We start from the raw sequence: 12,421 nt of genomic DNA on the forward strand, positions 1-12,421 counted from the left end.
AAAAAAATGGTCATCTGCAACTCCTGGGAGCAGAGCAACTTCTACCCACAACATCCTCCCTCCCCCCCCATCCGATTAACACAAAAAAAGGCACAGATGCTCACACAGCTGTCGTGTTACACCTTTAGCCCCTCAAGGCTTTCCAGGCAGTAGCGCTTTACATACTCAGATTTTTCATCATCTGTTTACAATGTTGAATGTTAAAGTGCAAATCTTGGAATACAAAGCCGTTTTAGCTAAAAAGCCAGGCCTACTTGACGGGGCCCCACAAGACGTGCCACCTACTTTATATGTATTGTAATTGCATTTATATAGCGCATACTACCCCTGACGAGGCGCCAAAGCGCTATTTTCAGCGTGTAGCACGCTACTCTGGAACCCATAAAGTATTAGTGGTGAATTAGTATAGTGAAATATGAAAGCAATTTGAGTGGTGAATATGTTAGTCAGTTTTTTGGATTGAGAAGGATAGTAAAGGGATTCAGGAGGGAAAAAGGTTTGCATTTATATAGCGCTTGCTACCTCTGATGAGGTGTTAAAGTGTTATGTGCTGCAATCCTGCACTGAGAGGCACTCACAGGTTCTATTGTGACTACGCACTGGGCCCACGGGCGTGGCAGGAGTGTTACACAACTTAGAATGTATTATCGTTTGCTCTAGAAGAAGTAATGAATGAAAGCACACTGCGTGCCCTCGACAAGACTGGTTAACCTGCTACCGCCTTTTCTACTTAAACAAGGTAGAGGTGATTGTCAACAATACAGCACAGGTGTATTTATGGTTCTGCACCGATTTCACCCCCTCCCCGAGAATGTGTCAAGTTTCACCGAGCTCAGGGTGGAGTGGCAGAACACGTTTGTTCTGTTTCACTCATTTACATGTCAGAGTGGTGTGCACTCCCCCATCAGCTGACAACTTCCATCTGAAAGCGAGAAATGCAGCGTGGAGGACTTTAACACACACAAAAGGTTCACCTGTCCACAGGCAATTCCGCTGCAGTGCCTGTCCCATTACACATAAGAGAAAGGGGTGTCTTGCACTGGGCACATATCTTCCGGCAACAATTGCTTTCAACATGAGCCCCAGATTCCCTTTCACACGCCTGTGAGAATGGACTTCAATGGAAACACCGGCTTGTCACATGCAGTCTCAATGGAGGGGCTTGCATTCAGTTTTCTTTCACGAGAACCAGTGCTAAATTCGTAGACAAAAACAGTAAGGGCCCCCGTCAGGAGGCCACCGTAGCTTGTATCACTTATTACCACTGCCAGCATTGCCAATGACAGTATTTACAGTACTACTAACCATCACACTGTTATAGGCGTGACAATTCAGACTGTTCGAGGCCACTAAAGCTATAAGAATGGCTTGGGTGGCAGGTATTAGTTGTTTTAATTTATATTGAATTAATCAACATCTGTTCTGATCATCTCTATATTACACAAACAGCGCCACCATGTGGCAGCTGTCATAAGTGCTGATGTTCCGGTGCTGATAATGGTGCCAAGCACCGGAAACCACTGGCTCAAATTAGGCAATGACGAAAACCATGATGGGGAATGCTGGGTTCTCTGCATGTGTCAGGCTGGAGAGTGTAACACCCATGAAGAAAGAATATGTATCAGTAAATGGTTTCTGGTGCTGTAAGGGGAGTTAGCAGTGAACAATGCTGTGTGCTCTACTCAATACCACAGGCGGGCGGCACGGCTCGTGGGAGGAGGGGGATGGGTCTGGTGCGGGTAGGGGGGGGCTTGGGCTGCTTAAATTTTTTTAAATAATAATTACAAAAATAAAACTTACCTTGCCGCCGACGGGTCCAGCGTCTTCTCTCCTGCTGCCTGTGTCCGACTCCAGGTCGGACCAGGAAGCAGGCAGCCAGCCTCCCACCCCTAAGCCAATCACAACGCTACAATGGAGCGTTGTGATTGGTCTGAGCGCCGTGACACAGCACTCAGCCAGGGACTGTAGGAATTGGCATGTTCTCCATGTAGGCTGTAATGCAACCTGCATGTAGAAAAGGGGAGTGTGCATGACAGGGCCGACCAAACTGTCATTGCACACAGGAGTGTTCTACCACTTCTCCTCTACAGCCCCGCCCCACCTCACGCAATGCCGCAGCAGGAGGAAAAAATAAAATGATAGTAACTTTCCGTTATTATCATGTCATTTTTTCCTTTCTTTGCTGCTCCTGGCAGTGGGGCGACGCTCCTCAGCCTTGCGGAGGATCCGCCACTGCTCAATACCCTTCTCACGCACAGCGGTGTCAGGCGAGTTGTTAAGGCAAACTATTGCTTAACTTTAGAAAGAAGTTCCTGCATCCGGCCACGTAAAAGCTGCTCTTTATTTTAAATGTAAAGACCCGGCATTTTAATGGAGCTGCGTAACTGTCAGGAAAGAGCATCTCATCTGCTGCGCCCGCTTGTTCATCCTCCCAACTGGTAGAGAGGCCTATGGTGGGCAGCTACCAGCTGACTTCCCAGCAACATATTATGTTGGATGTATGACGTTACAACGCATGCTTTTACAACGCATGCTGTTACAACGAAAGTTTTACAACGCGAGTGCATTGACAACGCAGGACATTACAACGCAAGTCTTTACATCGACTTGCACTAGATGGCGTGCTAACATTAAAAAAGTGTAATTTACTATTCCAACTCCAGTCCACGTAACAGTAGGGAAGGTGTTGGGATAGTAAACTACACTATTTTTAATGTTAGCACGCCATCTAGTGCAAGTCGATGTAAAGACTTGCGTTGTAATGTCCTGCGTTGTCAATGCACTCGCGTTGTAAAACTTTCGTTATAACAGCATGCGTTGTTAAAGTTGCGTTGTAAAGGTTGTTCCCCTATTATGTTGAACAAATGGTGGTTCTGTCGGAAATATATAATGTTTGTTATGCACTGACAAGAAGCACTTGTGTTTGCGCTTTTCAAACATATATTTTCAAGAAAAGTAAATAAAAGGCATCACACCAAATGATCGTTAGTGGTCGATAATTACTTTCCAAGTTCTTCCGAGACTTTCCCATTCCACTGCATTTATTTTTGTTGTTTTGCCTATTTCACCACGGACCATGGAGAACATTCTTGTGCCCTGCAATGAGGAAGATACGTATAGATAATTGTAGACCCACTGTAATACGCCTGATGACTTTAAAATCCGTGCTGAGCAGTTCTGCCTTTTCCAGCTTTAACAGAGCTTTACATGAGGCTGCAAGAGTGCATGGGTTAAAAAAAAAAGCAGTTATGTGACTGATTTCATAGTGCCATCCTTTGGAAATATCAATTTCGTGTTATCTCCTTGAATTGCAGTTCTTAAGCATGAATCTTGTCTTGCAATTTCTTAGTAGTGAGGACATAGTTTTATTTTTAGAATTTTAAACTGGCAATAGTTTAACATGCTGGCAGGGCTCCCTTCTTGCATCCTGAGAGACTTAAAATATTTTTATTTACTTGCAGTTATATTCTAGTTAAGGAGGAAATGTGGGACCCATGCAGCACACGCAGGATCTCCCGCTTAGGTACTGATAGAATCATTACACCACAGTCTTCTCCTAAAGTTTGAGGGGAAATGTGAGTCTCTGGAGTCAGTCCTCTCGATAATCTGAATTAACAGGGAGTTAAACCACTCCAAAGAGGAATCAAAACAGAATCACCATAATGTCCCTGCTGAAATAAGGACGATCTCAAGCTCTACATACGGGGCGGGTGTTTCATACGGATACTACTCAGACTTTCACTGCGGTCACTACTCGTCATATGGTCCCAATGACCAAAATGCTGCACTACAAGACACTATAGCCTCACGTTATTTTTGAATAGTCTTCCCTTCTCTCGACTTCCCATTCTTTGACACTGAATGAGATGATGCTGAATGAGAAACCAGTAAGCAGGAACTCTGGACGAATAAAACATGTGCCGTGCTAGTAAAGGATGATCGCATTGGCTGTCTGGGCACCCATCTTGGATGCATAATTGGATGCGAGTGGTGAGGGAAAAAAGTAAAGTACAGAAGTAGAAGAATATACTTCAATTCTATGGCACACCCATAACTCTGTTTCATTCATTACTATACATAAACTGTAGACAGAAAAGGCCGCAGACTAATTAAATCGAACAACAGATTTTCTAAGGGACTTAAAAGCGGACGTGTTGTCTATAGGAGGCTAGCATTGCATTCTGTGACAAAGGTCACAGAGGACCTCTGGACTACAATTCGTAAGGGTGCCACACCAAATTGCTCTTACGGAAAGGTGCAATTTTTTATTTATAACTTAGGTACATCCATTACACAAGCACATACAGACAGCCAAGGATGATGTTTTATTGAACAATGTAAAGCCAGAAAACTGAAATTCACATTAAACAACCATATTTTGCCAAATACTCATAATTAACTCTAAGTAGAACCTGAAATTGATTCCTCTATGGTAGAAGGAACAATTACCCTATTTGGCTTTTAGATAAATGGGCTACAGAAGGTATGACAAGATTAATTGCAGGATGATTTTGGACAGCAAACAGAAGAACCAGCTCTAGCTTATTGATGAAGATGGTAATTTCATAATCAAACTGCTTTATCTTTTGTTTAATTTCACATCAGCAGTAGTCGAATATTGGCATTCGTTATAGACCCTTACTTTAGATACCTCATCCTAAAATACTTCCTGTCGTCCACTCCGATCATAGGCTGATTCTGTTAACACTTCAAAGAGGATGATTCAAGAAAGGTAACTGGCAGAGGACTCTTTGCAAATTGTTGATATGTTGGTAAAATCTGAAAATGAGGTACACCTTTCTAACTATCTACACTAAACGAAGCATCAAGATCAATTTTGTTGGACGAAGAGTTCCTCAATGATCAATTCTCAGGGGTCTTTACTTCCTTACTTATCAGATTAAAATAGGTCTTTGGATCCCAGCATTAAGCTCACAAAGAATCCCTCATGCAACCAGAGTTTACACATGCTAGGCTCATGTGATAAACAACAAAATGAGTCACTAAAACATTTTTTTAAATGTACTAGATTTTAACAAGAAGTTAAAGACTGTTCCTCAGAACAGCAAAACTTAATAAATGCATTATGAGCACAGCCATTTTTCTGGGAGAATACTAGCTCAGAAGGCTTGCAAATCATTTGTGCAACAGTGGTGCACAAAAATATTCAAGGTGAAAATAGGATTACTGGTGTCACAACAGTAGGGATTTTAGAGACGTTCAAAGGCTGCTATACAAATCTCAGAGAAGACAGTTGAGAGAACAATTAATGCCTTAAGGTGGTGGCCAGCTTTAAATATACTCATTGAATGGCCAAAAGCATAATTTTTCTCATCACAGCAAATACACAGTATTATTACCGCACTGGCCTCGCCACAGATTTTTCTAACACCTTCAGAACTACTCAACCAAGAATCCATCAATATCCATTTTTATATACAGAAGAGACTTTGGTAGTCACATTAGCATGGGCATGAGGCTTTATTGCAATATTGTCTCCCCATTAAGGCAAGAATACCTGTTCCTAATACGGGCCCTATCCCTACTTAAACTGGACAGCACCATATTAGCCAACTTCAGGATCATTGGCATCATTTACAAATTCACTGTACTCAAGCCTTTTTTTAGGTAGCTCAAAAAAGATCCCTGCCAAAATAGATAGGTGTACTTAAAAGAAATAAATGCCAATAATGCAGTTCAAACAATTGAGTTAAGAGGATGGCAACCATCACCCACTTAAAGTGGTATGCTTTGTTATGGGGTTTTCTCCCCGCCATGATATGATACTGTGAATGGTGAGCTCCAGAAAGAAGGTAGCTCTTAAAGAGATTTCTGTCCTGCTGGATAAAGATCTCATGTGTTGGTGAATGCAGAGTCTCGCACCCTCCTCAAGATGTGCCCAATGTCACCTCGTGTCAGAAGTTACAAGCAATTCAGGACCAAAAATGATAAAATTGCATCACAGTACATTAAATTGATATTTGCGTGCACTGCTTGGTTGTGAAATAAATAACTATGGTGTCTCACGCGCCTCCATGTTTTCTTACTAGACATTTTCTTACCATCCAGATAGCCCTATTGGGTCTTGGGCATTCATCACAACTATGGTTCTCTTTTCCGTATGCTTCCTACAACTACCATGTATTGTGTGATGTCTGCATGGGTGTAAGAACAAATACAAATGATCAGTACACCAGTCCTTGTTTCCAATACGTAACCTCTGAAAATTACAAGCAAGGCAACAAAACTATTTCTGAAACATATTGAACCCAGTCCTTATTAGTCTTTGGTCAGGGGATAGGAATACAAGTACAGATTTTTGCTATGGCTTTTCTTTTTTTTTTTTTTAAACGTACAATAAAAAAAGAAAACAAGCTCATCCATAAAAAAAAATCCTGACTTAAAATAAAGCTAGTGCAGTGCTTTGCGCAAGTTGTCTATTCTTTCTTACGCCATCAACCCCATAGGTGTCACAGCACAACATGAAGTGTTGTTCTTTGTGACAGAAATTGAGTGTCCTGTGGTTATAAAGTGACGTGGTGTTTGGCTATGCCATATCCGTAGTCACCTCTACACCAACGTCAAGAGGTTAGTAACTGTAGCTTGGTCAGGAAATTCCAGTAACTCTACTTCCATTTGATAAGGAGCAAAATTCAAAATGTGCCTTGATCACAAATATGTAAATACCTTATCTTCGCTCATTAATGATTTTTCTTCAAGCAAAGTAAATAAAATTGTTATTGGTAAATGCTTTTCAATGCAGTGCTTTTGTGGTTTGCCACAAAGTTGAATACTCCATAGAAAAGAGTTCTGGATACCGAACAATATTAGACTGCAAAAAGCCGTCACCTACTCACATGTTTGCACCCAAACATAAGGGAATGCTTACTCTCGTCAATGTCAGTAGGGTGTTGCACAATTCTGTGTCAAGTAATGTAAAGCACTTAAGACTTTGATTTCAGTTAGCGATCAAGTACTAGAGGCCATGAACAAATTTAATAACCATGTAAATGAGACCATTTGAAACAAAATATAATATCATAATTTATTTTATGTTCACATTCTTACCACCACCACCACCTCCTGGGTTAGGCCGTGGGACGGGTTTTTTCGTGGCTGTGAATAGAGAAGAGAAAATAGTAGTGAATGTGCTGGCAGAATAACCCATGGTTACACAAAGTGCTACTTTTTAAAATTAAACTCCAAATTCATCGCTTCTATAAGCTATCACATTTACACTTAATGGGATTTTAGAATACACACACATTTCCATAACATATCGAAAAAGTTAAGGAGACAATCTATACAGACTTTTGGGTAAAAATTCCAACTCGAAAATGTGTTTTGAGTTGGTTTCCAGTTACTTGCGTTCAAAACACTGCCACTCGGATTTGTCCGCTGAGGTACAATATCTACCTAAAATTCGTCTCACGTTAAAAAAATTGCCTGAATGGTGCACCTCATGGTGAAATTTCTTTCTGAAATGACATGAGGTGGCGTAACCTCTGTAATTTCTTAAAAATGTTCTTATGTGAAACTAGCAAAATTACACCAATTACACTGGTGTAATTACAATTTCACACAGGCCTGATTACTACAGGAGTGACTTCCACTACATAAGTGCTGAGTAACGGGGACTCAGATCCTGCTAAAAAAATTGGGTCAAATTATAAAAAAACCCAGCCAGATTGTTTATAGCTTGACTAAGGAGAGAAAAGATAGTCTTAGCAGGTATTAGTCCCAGATATCAATATACTGACACCTTTAAATTGCTATTGTACCAAAATCTACTGAGCACGTAATATATACACAACACACATATAAAACCAGCTGTTTGCAACAACTGTGTATTTGTTTTTTATACCTCTTTAAAGTACTACTATAACCTAAGCATTATTGAACTATTGCACATAGTTTACATTTACTGCCATCTTGTTCGCCAATGTTTACTTTGCACTTTTTGCCTAACTGTTCTGAAAAAGTCCAAGTAAGCCTTGTTCTGAAATTGACACAATGAAGAGAGAACTGTAGATGTAGCGGTCACCCTTTTAACATAGCTTCTTGCATCTTTGCTTCAAGGTCTTTTCAACGTTCTTCCCCTGAGGAAGAGCCTGACAAATGCTTTTTATGTGTCAATCTGGAATATGTGTTTGATCATGTGTCCTTTTCTCGGGTTACTGCGTTGACAAAAAAATATAAAGGTAGTGTGAAAATGTATAGAAAGACCATTACATGCTTCAACTTATCAGACGGCGGAGTGTTGCTCAGTTGTAATGACAAACTGAACTTTATCTCTAAAGCTTGCTGGCTATTTTTGTATTCATTTTGTTTGTTTTTTATGAGCTATTTCATGTGCCTGTTTTTTTTCATACACTATCTTGATGTGGAAATGGTAAGAATTTGGATTTTCTCTGTGTTAATTTAGAGCTGGTTATCGTTTGAATACTTTGCAAAAATGGTCATCTTTCCTTGAAGCCTTAAGGGTAAATGGTCCATTGTTAGAAGATCATCAAAATAGATGAGCACCAGAATTGTCTCAGTTATAAAATTCATGGAGGATTAGTCCCGATTAAATTCAAGTATGTGAAGGAATCACTAACAGAGATGTTAAATATGGGGTCAAAATACACCTATTTTTCTCTGGAGCAACAGTGTATCCTACTGGCATTTCTTTTGATGTTGACGACCTATCTACAGCACGGAAATTATAATCAAGTTGACATATGATGTATTTTAAATGATGCAGAGGTCTTACATTCAGAGGTTTGATCCAAGCACACAATCAGAGGCCTTTGAAAAGTCTACAAATGCACAATTCAGTTTGTTATACATTTTTACTACCATGTAAGAGATAGTGCATGAGAGAATAGAGCCAAATTAGGCATTTATGCATTAACTAATGTTCTCAGTCTTAAGGACTCTTCCATGCGGAAGAACACCATGGCTTACTGTTTTGAAAACTGCTCTAAATCTAAATAATAGAGAAACCAAACAATTAATGAGTGGTAAGCCCTTCAGTGCCCCATAAATCCTACAATTCCTCAACTACTTACCTAGAAGGTGTCTCTTCACTGTGTTGAAGCAGCAGATATGAGGTTTTATAAATGGGGGACTTGAGAATGCCAATCGCAATCCTCAGGAAAAGAGCGATTATTCAGAAATGCAGACCTTGCTGTAAACGTTTTCTGTAAGGTGCATTGCTTCCAGCACTGTACCACATGCCAGATTATCCCATATACAGACGTTAATAGGTGACTCAGGTCCAGATCATGTCACAGTGTTCCCAGGACAATATGGCTAACTGCATTCTAAAATAAACTGTCCATAATTTAACATGTCCGATGCAGATGGATCAAAACCTGTCCTCAAAAAGTGGGCTATTGCACTCTCAGTTCATCGAGGAGACAAGCAGGATGTACAATGAATTTGGAAGTAGACTACAGAGAAAAGGGCAAGCTCATAAGCAATTAGGCTGTCTATATTGCTGCAGGGAGCGCTCTAAACCGCTTTGGGGGGAGGGAGTGCTCATGATTTTAGTTTAAAATCTGTGTTAGTTGTTTTTATAGCTAGAAATACTGCCACCTTTTAAAATTGTATGAAATTGTATGAATTTGCTTGAACTCAGCACTGCAACACTATTTTGCACTAATCAATGCTGCTATCCCGGAACCCGCTTTCATTTTAAAAAAGAGAACTAAATGCTGCTAGAAAGGTCCCGTATGTTACGGCGGGCCGCCATTCTCGTGTCTCTAGGTTACGCTCTAGCAGTTCAAGCGTTCAGCTAGAGGGTCATGTGACCCAACCCTCTACAAAAGGCCATGCTTATGCGACGGTAAAGTGCTGCCTATATTGCTGCAGGGAGCGCTCTAAACCACTTTGGGGGGAGCGAGTGCTCATGATTTTAGTTTAAAATCTGTGTTAGTTGTTTTTATATCTAGAAATACTGCCACCTTTTAAAATTGTATGAAATTGTATGAATTTGCTTGAACTCAGCACTGCGACACTATTTTGCACTAATCAATGCTGCTATCCAGGAACCCGCTAAAAAAGAGAACTAAATACGCTCTAGCAGTTCAAGCATTCAGCTAGAGCGTCACGTGACCCGACCCTCTACAAAAGGCCATGCTTACGCGACCGAGCAGCGGACGTGTGCAGCGGTTGCACCACCGACGCGCCAAAGGCAAGCCCATCTAAGCCCATCCGCGCACAGACTGCGCCATGCACCAGAACCCCTGGTCAATATGCAACAATCACCTACACAAAGGCAAATTTGTTGTCTATTTGTGAAAGGGGTGAGAAAAAGAGATGTGTTCCAATATTTCCCCACTGTAACTCACTAAGATACCAATGCTCTACATGTAGCTATCTCATTGATACTAATTGTTCTAATCTCCACTCTAGGCCTGATTTACATTTAGGCTTGTCGAAAAGTTCTGACAAATCTAAGAAATACTCCCTAAGTTGTGTGCTGCTGAACGTAAGATCACTTCCTAAGCATAAAATTGAAATAGCCGACTTTCTCGACCAGTTCAAACCTGACAATGTTTCTTTTACCGAGACATTTCTTCACAGCTCTGATTTGCTATACCCAATGGATATCTTCTCCATAGATCTGACAGAGAGGGACAATGAGGTGGGGGAGTGGCTATTGTTTACCGCTCCCATATTAAAACTACCTTCTCTGGCATCCCTCAACTAATAGAAGAAGCCATTCAATTTTCATTTAAATGTAGTAACACCCATGTTTTCAATGGGCTACTAATTTATAGACCACCAGGGCCTAGAAACCGTTTTATTGAATTGATTGCTACCATAATGGGGTCTTGTATGGAACATGCCAACTTTTCCATACTTGGGGACCTCAACTTTCACTTGGAGTGCACTGAAAGTTGCGCCACAAACAATTTAGTTGACGTGCTTAGAAGTTTAGACTTTAAGCAAATCATTACAGAGTCCACCCACAAAGGGAATCACACACTAGACGGTATTTTTACAAACCATCCGCAACTGAAATTTAGGAACACACTGCCTCTGATCTGGACTGATCACAAGGCTATATTCTTTGATTTAATACTGACAGAATCAGTCGTCAGAGAACAGAAGAAAAACAAGGCAGGGTTAGTATAATGCTGGAGTCAAATAAATACCCCTAACTTAGAAATTGCCCTACAGTCCCAAGAGCCGCAACTAGATGTTGACCCAGACTCAGCAGCTTGTAATTTTAATAGTTGGATCAATCAAGTTGCACAGAAGTTAGCACCAGAAACCCTCATACATACTAGCAACAGAGCACTTTCAGCCCCATGGTACTTCATTGAGCTCAAAGAGCTAAAGAGAAAGTGTAGAACCAAGGAGCGAATATGGAGGAAAGATTGCTCTGATAATGATAACACAGTAACAATGAGGCACTAGTAATTTACAAAAACGCAATAATCTCAGCAAAATCTAGCTTCTTTACGGAGAAAGTTATGGCCTCTAAGAACTCAGCCAGAGAGCTTTTTAAGACTGTTTCTGCTCTATCCAATTTTGGCAACAGCAAACAGCTAAATCCCACTAATCAGTTCTGCAATAAACTAGCAGACTTCTTTTGTGATAAAGTAGTCAAGGTCTATGATGAGTTCTCTAATAGCAAAATAGGGGCAAAATCATGCCAATCTCACCATGACAATGAGACCACGCAGGTCTTCCTACATGAGTTCCATACTCTAACAGTAGACGGAGTAGAGAAGCTAATGCTGGCAACAAAGTCGGGTTCCCCCTTGAACCCCTGCCACGGTCTTCCACATGGCACCCAGTATAATAGCACATAAATTAACACCTCTTCTAAACAACATTCTGTGCTCTGGGCATTTTCCTGATATTTGGAAAAAGTCCTTAGTAAGGCCCATTCTGAAGAAGCCAACCTTGGACCCCATCGAGGTTAGCAGCTATCGGCCAATTTCAAGCTTACAATTCCCCTCAAAAGTACTGGAAAAAGCTCTCAATGAAGAATTACTATCCTTCATAGAGGTAAATGATAAACTTGACTCAGCGCAACATGGTTTCCGTCCCTGTCACAGCACAGAATCTGCACTGATCGCTGCTACAGAGGACATACGTATCCATCTCGATGGAGGGGGAGATTACTGGTTTTACTCGACCTATCGGCCGCGTTTGATACAGTTGATCACCATACTCTCATTCAGCGCCTGGACGATATAGGAGTTGTAAACAAGGCCTCAGACATTCTCCGATCATACCTAACTGGTAGAGAGCAATCCATTAAGATGGATGAACATAAGTCGCGCCCATATGCCCTGCCATGTGGTGTCCCTCAGGGATCATCACTTTCCCCTACCCTATTCAATGTTTACGTCACCCCACTAACCAAACTCATACGCTCCCATGGTTTTAAAGTTGTATGTTATGCCGACGACACACA

General features: G+C 41.0%; 1 protein-coding gene across 4 annotated transcripts in view; it reads right to left on the reverse strand.

Moving 5' to 3' along the window:
- The window catches only part of LOC146805099 (CD99 antigen-like), a 262,650-nt gene that overhangs the window by 79,006 nt on the left and 171,223 nt on the right, over positions 1-12,421 (reverse strand). For all 4 annotated transcript variants that reach the window (XM_085622237.1, XM_085622239.1, XM_085622238.1 and 1 more), the window contains exon 7: positions 7,069-7,116. In XM_085622237.1, coding sequence (XP_085478363.1) covers positions 7,069-7,116 — 48 coding nt within the window. The remainder of the gene's footprint in view (positions 1-7,068; positions 7,117-12,421) is intronic.

This window comes from Triturus cristatus, chromosome 8 (assembly GCF_964204655.1).
Source record: "Triturus cristatus chromosome 8, aTriCri1.1, whole genome shotgun sequence".
Taxonomy (NCBI): domain Eukaryota; kingdom Metazoa; phylum Chordata; class Amphibia; order Caudata; family Salamandridae; genus Triturus; species Triturus cristatus.